The 11,960-nt window shown below is 43.0% G+C and overlaps 1 protein-coding gene across 1 annotated transcript in view; it reads left to right on the plus strand.

The window, feature by feature from the left end:
* The window catches only part of sog (chordin short gastrulation), a 32,881-nt gene extending 23,759 nt beyond the window's left edge, over positions 1–9,122 (plus strand). Inside the window, exons 4-8 of the mRNA XM_018511032.1 lie at positions 414–479; positions 819–2,609; positions 2,870–3,018; positions 3,695–4,024; positions 5,219–9,122. Of these exons, the coding sequence (XP_018366534.1) occupies positions 414–479; positions 819–2,609; positions 2,870–3,018; positions 3,695–4,024; positions 5,219–5,419 (2,537 nt within the window). The 3' untranslated portion in view covers positions 5,420–9,122. The remainder of the gene's footprint in view (positions 1–413; positions 480–818; positions 2,610–2,869; positions 3,019–3,694; positions 4,025–5,218) is intronic.
* Positions 9,123–11,960: the final 2,838 nt, after the last annotated feature.

Here is an 11,960-nt window from a genome sequence, read left to right on the forward strand (position 1 = left end):
CTCGCCAATCGCCATTCTCCTGCGCGCGACGCGGCGCGCCGTCAGGGCGTGAGGAGTTTTATCCTCCTGAGAGAGAGAGAGTCCCTATAGAATATACATTTGGCTTTATATCGCGCGTGAGTTACGTCGCATTAATTCCGACGTATAGTATAATTTACATGCCCTCTCAAGGATATCCTTTTATTATTATTCCATACCAATTATTTACATAAAATTCATCCAGTTTTAAAATGGAACAAATAGCGCAGATCGTGAAAATTGGCCGAGAAAACTTTTAATAATCCTACAATTAAGGAGTTTCGTAATTGGTCTTTTTCGCGAACGTAAATTACTGTGCGTTGAACGACCGGAAAGATTGTACGATCGAGCGGTCAAATACCCGCGTTTACGACGGAATAAATCTTTTGTTGCAGACGCAGACATAGCGCAGGATCTGCCAGCGCAATTGACTTCGGAGGAAGAGGAGCGGAGCCTGAAACGTAAGATTTTTACACTTTTTACATTTTTTCTAAAGTTTGATACGCGTGTGCATATATATATGTTTGATCTTTAAATCGTTTTTCTTTGCTCGAATGAATATTTGTGAAATATATGGCATTCTTCTTAAAGCTGATTGATATTCGTTCCGAAATTTCTTCAACTAGCATTTGTAGGTCCACAAACCTTTAAATTAATGTATCTTTGTTAAAGTTGACGTAATTGAACAATTTTTTTTTCATTTTGAAGTTCAAAATCCGAGGAATAAGATAAAAATTGTGAAAAACATTTGTTATAAATGCGAATATGAACTAGGATTAAAGGATCTTGGTTAATTACAGATTTCGGCACTCTGTTAACGGGCAGAACGTCGCAGTCTCTGCGTCGCGATGAATCGAATCCGACGTCAGTTTACAACAGCGCGTACAACTATCTAGCGACCGGTCGCTTCACGTTTCACCGTAAGAATATCTACTATGCGTTCTATTTGTCCGCGTCGACGCCCCGACCGCGTAGCATACAGTTCGTCGACGGGTCGGGCAATATTCTGGAGGAGCAGGTGATCGATCCGATTGGTGGTGCTTATCAGAACACCACTGGCAAGCTCTGCGGCGTGTGGAGACGCGTGCCACGCGACTATCGCAAGTTGCTACGCGAGGAACGGCTACACGTGTCCTTCCTCTGGGAGCCTTCATCGAGCCTGACCGGGCAGTTGTCGCGTTACCGCGCTCTCTCGACCGAGCAGTTCTCCGCGCTCTTAGAACCAGCGATGGGCGTCGACCGGTCGTTGATGTCCGGCGCGGGCGCAACGGCGATTGTGTCCGCTTCATCCGCATCAGCGCCGTCGATCCACGTGTCCCTCGTTTTCAACGGTCTTTTCCTGCCGAACGACGTGGCCGACGTTTCGTTAATTGTTCAGCTGGAACATCACGAGAAGGATCACGTGGTCCTTCGCGAAGAGATAATGGTGAGAAAGCCGTCGAATGAACTGAATTACGGAGAAGTCCGTAGCGCACTTTCCGGGACCGATCTTCGTCTTTTGACTCGAGGCAAGTTGTTGATCAGTATAATGTCTCGCAAAGATCCGCAGGCTCTTCGACTGATCGGCATGATAGGTTCACGCGCAACCTGCGACATGTATCAAACATTGCTACTGTCGGAAACACCGTCCGTGGCATCCGGATTGGCCTGGGTCTTTTTGGATCGTGTCGGTGCGCTACGCTACGGAGTGCAATTGATAGGACTCGAAGAAGAGAGCCCTTTGGTGACATTGGTGGATGAGGGCGGGAAACGGAGAATGGAACTCGAGGATCTGACACCTTCGTTGATCGGTGGCTCCCTCGCGAACGGTTCCTTAGACCGGCCTGGACCCAGACTATTGCAGCCACTGTTCAACGAGGAACTCTCCGTAGTCGCTGCCAGCCATGTCGGCTCCTTGTTGCGCGGTAGACTTTTAGAGAGACCCGTGGCGGACGCTAGAGATACGGCCGCGCCTGTGCTATTACGAAGATTGACCAAGGAGCCAACGCATCCTGGACCGGTCGGCTTGATATGGACCGCGGTGGATTTAGATTGTTCTTTACACTATGAGCTAGAACTCGCTGGTTTCCCGCCCTCCTCCCAAGAACCGCGAACGTTCCGTTTATATTTAGAAACGATGCCCATGCTAGCCCAGGGAGCTCCCGTCGCTAGAAGACTTCTCGAAGAATTCACGGGATACTCTCTCGAAGGATCGGTCACCGGACTGTCATCGTTGGAGCTCTATAGGATCGAGTCGGGTATCGGTTTCCTCGAAGTGACGGACAAGCAGGTTACACACATCCTGAAGGCCCCCTTCAAGGCGAGGGCACCGTTCAGCTGTCTGCCACACTATGCCGACAACGACGTTGCCTCTGTGGTGGCGTATAATCTGCAGCCACCCAGGTCGGATATCGAGACTGGTGCGTGTTTCCACGAGACCAGATTCTATGAGGAAGGCACGCAATGGACCTCGAACTCGGATCCCTGTTCGATGTGTCATTGCTATCGCGGCTTGGCGCAATGCGACACGGTACCCTGTCCGACAGTCTCTTGCGGGTTGGGAAAGCAGCTCAAGCAACCGCCAACTGGTCATTGCTGCCCGATATGCGCAGGTAAAGGGATTTATTTATTTATTGAAACTGGAAATAATTTTTTTTTTATACAAAACGAGAATATCTACGTGAGAGAAGGACGGAACATAAGACATAACTTGTATAAATTTATACAAGTAGCAAAATTGCAAAAGAGATAAGTTAAATATCGCCTAAAACGCTCGAATGATAAATTGTATTTGGTTAAGTTATTTGATAAAGCTACTCCTAAATACGATATCATATCGACATGTTTAATGTTTCGTTAATAATTTATTCAGATCCAATGAATGCCGAAACTAATGCTACAGTCAAGAACAATGCTACGAGAGGTTGTACGTTAGCTGGACAATATCATCTCGCGGGATCATCCTGGCATCCATATCTACCACCAGCAGGATTCGACACTTGTGCAGTTTGTACTTGTGACGTAAGTTTCTACTGTTCCTATTTTTCTTTTATTAGAATCGCGTAGTTGGATTGATAACGACAAATATTTATAAGATTTCAAAATACATTTCTTCTTTTTCGTTACATAAATTTTTTAGAGAGACCCGAAGCACAACAATGATATTTTCCTAATACGTTACAATTACGCTTCAGCTTAAATCGCGTTAAAGTGATTACCAGTATTTCACAATGATTAGCTCGGCGCGATTTTGCAGCGCGGAAAAACCTGAGCGTGCCACACCACGTCCGAAGAATGCGGTTGCGGTCTGGCAGTTAGTAATAAGCTTAATTGAATGATTCAGCGACAAGATTTTCTAAACGATTGCAGTTTATTTCATACTCGGCAATCGCTTCCCAGCCAATTGACACCATGCAGAAGTCATTCGTGAAAATATCTCGCGTTATGTATTCAGGGAACGACGTACGTCTCTTACAAATTTCTACACAACAAACATTCATACGCTTTTAAGGCATTGGGACGAAATTCCTTTTTTCGCAATCCGATTCACAACGTTCTTGGAATCATTTTGTCCTTGTTTGTCATTAAATGTTAAACAAGTTGTGTGTAACAATGTTACACACATTTCAGTACGGGACGCGACTAGATACGAGAAGTCACCTTCGCAATTTACATTGGAAATCCATTTGTCTCACAGGCTGTCACGCTGGAGGTAAAATGCCCGTTAGTACAGTGTCCGCCGCTTGAGTGCGACGAGAAGATCGCCGTCAGGCTAGACAAGAAAGCCTGCTGCAGACAGTGCCCACCGTCATCAACGAGCCTTAGCAATGTAACCACCACCGCGTCGAGCGACACCATACGCCTACCGAGAGATCAGGCTTTACCTTCGACGCGGCGCACCGCGGAAGAGATACTCTCTTCCGGTGGCTGCAAGTACCCTTTCGGTGGACCCTATGAGAATGGCATGGAGTGGCATCCCCGGTTGCACTCGCACGGCGAGGTAAAGTGTGTCAAGTGCCGCTGCAAGGTGAGAAATCTTGATCGCTAAAGTCGTGAGATTTGATCGAAAAATGAAAAATGAAAAATTAACAAACGCGCATTCATTATCACCGCAATTTTCGAACTGGTCGCGAATCGTTACAAAACAAGAGACTGGATTGACGAATAAATCGCTTTTTTTACGATCTCTCTTTATCAAGCATGTCTGATTAACTTATTTCACCGAGATGAAGTGAATCTCGCGATCGCGTCTTGTTGTCAAGCAGAGAGGTCTTGGAACTCACTTTATTTTTCGTCGTTACACACAATTCATTCGTTAGACGGTTATTGCGCGGTCGTCTCGTTGCGATATTCAGACACGGACACGTCGAGAAATCTTTAAGGTGAACACCTTTAATCTGGCCCGACCATTATAGGGTCCATCCATTACGATGAAAATGGAACGCCGCGGCCTCGGCTGGCTTGCGTTGCGTCGCATCGCGTCGCGTCGCGTCGCGTCGCGACGTCACAAAACGAAGCGAAAAATAATCGTCTCGATCATGAGAAACGGATTTTGTATAACCAACAGAGCTCGTTGCACCGGTTCTTCTCTCGCATTTCGTTTTTATTACTCGCATTCGATTTTTTTCATTGATGGATAAATATCTCGTCTTGCTACATATATACATATATACATTTCTTCTTTTTAGCTAAGTCTGTTAAGTACAGCCCGAGTTGTTTTCACAGGTTTCAGCAGTGTTCCTTAACACTAAAAGTTATTGTCCATTCTTGTTTTTTAAATTAATATTATATTTTTTTATGTAAAAAATTCTTAAATTTTTTAACTTATTAATATAATTATGTTTTTTATTACTGATGAAATATTTAGTTTTTCAACACTTTCTTTATTTTCATAGTAAGCCATATAGCACAATTCATTTGTTTCTCGATATATTATGTTAATATTCATTCGTATACTTTTAATGATACAATATACATACAAAGAATGGATACACATATACGTGTATGCATCATCCTGCGTTACATCATAGAATAGAATAGAATGAACGATGCGAAGCGGATCGCTGATCCGTTGTATGGAATGATCCGTTTCCGCGCCGTCATGACTGGCATTTGCTGGCATTTGCTGGCATTTGCTGGCATTTCTTGCGGATTTCGCGCAACGAACGCGTAAATGCCTAAATGGTGATGATAATGGGACCGCTCCCTCTGGTTCTTTCAGAACGGCGAGGTCAGGTGCGACAGGAAACGGTGTCCACGGTCACTCTGTAACTCGATCGCGCATCAGATGAAGCGCGGCGAGCACGTGGCGGACGTCGACGACTGCTGTACGGCGCAGTGCGAGCATCGCGCGAGGCGTCATCATCGCAACAACCATCATCCGGCGCGGCGGCACTCTATGACGCCACGCGAGCTGAGCTGAGCCTGGTAGTTCCGGAGAAGAGTCTGCCCCGGTCCACGAGGAAGCTCCGCCGCCTGCACTATAGTCATCGTCGAATGATGACGAAATCAGTCGCGGCCGACCATTATCCGTCACGCGATCGCTCTCTTCGTGTATCGTACGAGGGGCTCTCGAGACGGAAAACTACATCAAACCACCGAACGGTTCCGTACACGCGCACGTTAAAATCGCGAGAGCTGGATTGCAGGTGGATGGATTCACCTGAGCTGAATTAAGCAGGGAAAGAAAGAGGGAAGAATATAAGAAATTACAAAGAGAGATCGACTATACGTTTACTACTACTTGGCGCGTTTCGACCGACAATGAGCGAGAAACGCCTGTGTGATCTTTGTCATTTTAATTTTTAGCAGTGGTATTCGAGGTGACAAGAGTAATTATTGTACTAATTAATTAAATGATGACGAATGCGTGCTCGTCGCTCAAAGTTTGTCGTTGTTATCGGTGGCGCGTATACAGGAAGTCGCGAGAAATAGCCCAGTGCAATAAGAGGAAGGACGTGAACGCGATCGGATATTGCTATTCTTGTCCGCAACGAGACCGCTCGGTCGTTCGCTCCGGAGCCTCCAGCGCCCGCAGCCAGACGCTTATTAATCAATTGATCCCCATCAACGGATTAAAAAAAAGGAAAGAGAGGAACGTAAGCTAAGCGCCCTTCTCCTCGCCAAGAGCGACAACCACGTTACGGCCGAACACGAATACGGTGGGGCGAAGGGGTACGGGAGAAGGGTGGGAAAGAGGTGGTGAAAACTCGGAAAGAGACGAGTTTTTAGTCGCGGCGGTACTACAGTGCCCTGCTGTATCCACTAACCTCTGCGAGTTACCCAGCAACCAAAGAAGACTGAAAAACCTCCGACGGCGGCATCAGTTATTATACGATTGCTAATACTAATAACTTCAATTTATTATATATATATATTATTTTATTACTATTATTACTATCATTTCTATTATTGATAGTATTACTACTACTATCCGCTTATAATTATCGTTTTGTAATTGGTATCGCTGCGCATCTCCGTCACCTTTATTGCTCTTTATCTCGCGATTGTTGTGTGGTAAACCTAAATTATCTCGTTCTAACGTAAAAATATATTTATGTTGTACGTTGCATACTTATATGAAATGAAATCTCGTATGAAACCGTTCGATGAGGAACGCGGCGAGATGTGCCGTTACTCCACGATGAACAAACGGTAATATTTGTTAATGCGATAACACTTGTTACTATAAGTACGTAATATTTAAACTGTATTTATTATTAGCAATAATCCTTTTAAATTGGATCTTGTACCGGATTCCAAGACAAATCAATTTTCACGTTCTTTCGCAATTGCTGCTATTTAAGTCTGCGACATTTGCAAGGTGCAAAACATGTAATATGAAAGAAATGTAATATATATCGATCAAGATTAGTATTTCAAAAATTTTGTCAACGACAATTTCCCTGACTAATTCAAAATTGTTTTTTTTATCTCGCATTAATTACAATTGGCAGTTTTCTATAAATAGTCTTTTCCAAATTTTTTCAAACATTAGTTTTAACGAAGCCGGTACGAAAGATTTGCTATATATACTTATTTAATCGTATTCCTTTGTGTAACACTATTTTGTATAAGTTTTGAGAAGCACGAAGGTGAAACTGAATAGTAAGATACTCCGGACGCGCGAAGGGAAAAAGAGCAACTTCGACCGAAAACTCCGATCAATTTAATCGATTTGATTGATAGAACTGCTCGCAGCAAAATTTCTAGGTGAATAATTCGTCGCCGCTGATCTTGTCCTGTTGTCCAAAATACGGCGCTATAGTTCGGATAATAGTAGAGACCCTCTAATCAGAGACTGACCATATGAGGGTCACTTTTGATTGGTCATTTTTCGTCAAATTGTATTAGTCATAACGAGATAGCACATATCTTCTTCTCTCTTGCACCACTGCAGAGTGAGACAGCATATATTTTTTCTCATTCATAGGATTTTGCTGTAATATGTTCTTAATCACGAAACACAATAGGTGTGAGCTTTAAGAAATTGGCCAATCATAGTCGATTATTCTTCTTACATTCAACTGTGATTGATCAGTTTCTTAAGGCTTAAAATTTACTACACCTGTTGTGTGTTCCGGGACTTATTGGCCAATCCCTGATTAGAAGGTTTCTAGAATCTAGATAATAGAAGCTCGACGTGCTTGGCTTCAGTTTTTTAAATGGAAGAGAGTTAGCGAACCTTTATTATCCAAACCGGTAATTGAACAGTCTTGGCCTCCGATATTTGAATGAACGGAGTTCTACTGTAATATTATTCAAAACAAAATAATATTTTATACAACCGAGTAGTTGTTAATCGATAAACTTGGATTTTGGTCGAAGTCACCCTTACCACTACGAACATGGTACCGAATATCGTCTTCAAAGCAATATAATCTAGCGGCTGCTTATAACGAAGCCAACAAGAAAAGAAGCTGTACGTGCCGATATCGTGGTTCGAAAACTTGAGCACCTAAGTAAGTCAGAGGATAACGTTCACGTTCGATTTAGGCTCAATTGTTACAGCCGCGAAGGCTTAGCAGGCTCCGCTCGCTATTTCGATGTCATGATGAAATGTTATTCGACGTCGTGCGTATCTCGCGCGGAGGCGTTGATTCACCGTTTACCGTAGGTGCCTTATACTCGACAGTACGAATACATACGTAGTCAGCTGACGTCGACGTCGCCTATGCTCGAGTACACGAACGTTTTGTAAATAAGCGCGTATACAGTTAAGCGGATAGAATGGATCTTATTCTGGCGATGGACGTCAGCATTATACACTGGCGATTATTATTAATTATTTATATATATTACGAGACGTAATTTTTAGTGCTACCCTAAACTCCTCCCCCCTCCCCACTCATATTACGTTTATTACGGACTTGCTATCGTCATGATTATTTAAAGTTATCTCCCGCAAGTTGTCAGTCTGGGAATTAAACGAGTTAACATTAATTATTGGATAAGCGACATGCTCTTGTACCGATATGCTTCATGTATACACGCTGTTTTAATTTAAAATCGACGCGGTCTCTGTAGCGCTTACGTCTACGCTGGAGGTAGAAATGTGTGAGAAGCTCGGTCTTTATTTTTTATTAAACTTAGCCAACGGGAGTTAGCTGACGAAAGATAAATAAAAACGGCGTATATGTGGCGTTACGTCGCGTAGGAGGGTTGCCGTGAAGCTTGGGGGAAAAAGGCGAGGAGCGGACGTTTCTCGAATCGCACCGGGATTCGTTTTACGCGAAATTGTGCCAATTGTTGCGCTGAAATACAGAGCACGATTAATTCAAGCTGTGACGTCACGGTGCAGCGATGCGATATACGTAACGTGAAATTATCGTTACGGAGGAAATGAATTTGTATATTTTACTCCCCCGCAGTGCGTTCGACGAGTATCACGTCCGTATGCTCCCTGGGATGTAAAAATTCACTTTTTCTCGCGTACCCGTGCAATCACGCGAACGGCGATCGGAACTACTAATTTTTTTTATACAACGCGATAATTTTAATTAAATCTTTTGTATTTTTGCGACAAAGTAGGCTGCTGAGAGACGCATGACGCACACTTTGATAGTTTTGTAGAGAATGGAGATCGATGCTATTCTGTACTGTGCCAAAATGATTTATTAATTAAATGCCGATTATTATTATTACTATTGCTATTAAATAAGTAGAATAGCCTTACAATTTCCCAAACTACGAGACATGATCTTATCCATGTTTAGCTTTATCAACGGCTGCGTTTAGCAGAGAAAGCAGCTTTGCAATTGTAGGATTGTTTAAATATTGATTCTTGCCTTTAATTCCTCACTGGATAAAAAATATATAAATTGATGCTGCCTTTTTCGCTAAATGTAATCATTTAAATTTACATCGGTTCACATTTTACATTTTGTTTTTAATATGTATTGTGATCGGTCGCGGAGCGAAAAGTACACGACAGGCGATATAAGTGCTCGACTAACATTAGTGCTTTATTCTCGAAAAATATCGTGTATACAAAAATATATACTATCTATAATATATGTAACGTATATTTTAATATTTTCGTATATCTTCGAATGCAATATTTTTCGAGAATACAGCCCCTGTACGTTGACCCCCATCAGACAGACTAACTTTACCAACTGTTGGTTCTATACCACCGCTGATCTCAATTTGTACCTGAAGAAAGGAGCATATTATATTCCAAGAATTCGTGTGTCTGTATAATGCCATAAATCTTAGCTTTTCATAGCTCGCGCAATTAAGATATCGCCGTCTATACTAAAAGTGCGGTAGTTTTAACGAGACAACAGTCGATAATTGATGTCGCGAATTTTCGACGTAATTTTCCACAGTCCGAGATCTCGAAAGCCTTCTCTAAAATCTAGCGGCCACTGTCACGTGCCTCTGGTAAGTGAGTTCTTCCTCCGCAACAACAAGTTACACCAGAGTCGTCTTCTGTGATAATACGTGCGTCGTGACGCATCAAACAATTTCAACAATCGCCGAGGATTCCCACGTAATAGTAAGCGGGTTGCTTTGTCTTTCGGAATATCTTTTTCCCCGCGGAATATCTTTTTAGACGCGCGATATCATAAGATACTGAAATTATTTCCGGACAGTTGGAAAGAAATGTCAAGAATTCACACCCCTCTTCGACGATATGCATATATGATTCACCAATTGTAGGAACCGAATAGGTGACCACCAAAGCATGACTCACGAATTCGATTGATATTCTACGCATTCTTAATCCCGCGGGTTTCTGGACGGTTAGCCTTCGTTACCGCAAAGAAACCCGTTCTCCAGCGGTTGGGATCGATCGATTGGCATACGTACTTTGATCGCCGACTAAAAGAGACGGCAGTCCTGAAGGTGCACCGAGGACCTTCTGGCTGCCCATGTTGGCGCGCGTTGCGTCCATGAAGAACGGTTCTCCATTTAAGGACCACCGTGTCGACGATTAACAGGACTCCCGTTAACGAAATTTCATTTCGTTCTCTTGTGACCTCGTGAGTACAATCTATTTACTTGTGAACCCATCTCGCCGATTCTCTCCAGAGGTTGCTTCATGTCCGTTGATGATTCTTATACGTGCGTTACAAACACGACTGCCAGCCGGTGTTTTCCGATAGTCTCGATCAAGGTCAACCAGATCAAACGGTACGCCATATACATTGTTTCCAGAAATTTTATCTAAAATTAAAACTATTTTCTAAAATAAAAAAATTATATAAAAAAACCTTACCGCTTCCTCTTTCTCTCTTCTTGTCTCTCTTTGCCTCGATATATACATATACAATAACTCGATGCATTTACGCCAATGCGACTGCAGCCATGTTCCCCCCCGCATACCGTATTTAGCGGTCATTTATCCAAGCAAGCTTTCATGCCACCATGACCGGACGTACTTAGGATCAGGGTGAGCCTGTTCCCGGTTCGAAGCGTACCGTAATCCCTTCATGTCGTCGATTAACTGCGAATGGAAACCCCGGCAATATATCTCCGGCAGTTTATCGCTTGACTCCGCGGGAATTATCGCGCACGATGTTAAATCTGTTGATGTATATATGAAACGTGAATAACGTGATAGGGTTTCAAGGTGAGATTTTGCGTAGTCCCGGAAATATCTGGCATATCTCCGGATGTAGGTGAACACTTGAGCTGCCTAGGGGAGCCCAATCTAAGCAGTTATTGCTTTAGTATACAAAAGTGTAAAATGTATACAGTTTTCTTAAACCTCCATCTAATTATGTCTTCTTTATATATACTTTTACGAATACAATTATATGAAAAGAATAACAATTTTTGACATTTTTTGAAATAATTTAAATGTTTTGTTGATTCTCTCTGGTTTTATATGAACATAAATATTTTCGCTGTAATTCTATCATAATCTTATCATTTGTAAAATGAAATAGGTTCGCGAGTATCTTTACGGAGAATCCCTTATTTTTATAAAATTATACGAATACATTCATCGAACGATGTATATCGAGATATTTTATGCTAGGCAGAGCGACAAGCGGATAGGCCTTCCGAGTATCAGCAGGTAAACAAAATAACAAATCATCCAAACCAACGCCGGCCGGATGTATCAGGTATATGGTATACCATTCGCGGCGGCAAGTATTGTCGTGGTGCCATCTACGAAATGATGTTGGCATGCGCGCGCAATTGAGAAATTTAGCGCATGTGGCTCGTTTTATACATGATCCCGCGTAGAACTATTCCAGATTCAGACCTGTTCGATGTGGGATCTCGATTGGATCGCAGGTGAGACCGCGAATTCGCGAATGTCGATCGTAAATCGCGTTTCGCGGAAAAAGAACAATTTACGAGATAAAGCATTAGCACGCGCGAGTGGTGTTTTTCGATGCGAATGGCGTGCTTATCGATCGAGCATTCTTCGATCGTTTCGTCGCGAGCCGGAGGTATATATCTCTCGAAGAGGATCGCACGGCGTTTTTACCGACGGAACGATTGAT

Source organism: Trachymyrmex cornetzi, unplaced genomic scaffold, assembly GCF_001594075.2.
Source record: "Trachymyrmex cornetzi isolate Tcor2-1 unplaced genomic scaffold, Tcor1.1 scaffold358, whole genome shotgun sequence".
NCBI classification, from domain to species: domain Eukaryota; kingdom Metazoa; phylum Arthropoda; class Insecta; order Hymenoptera; family Formicidae; genus Trachymyrmex; species Trachymyrmex cornetzi.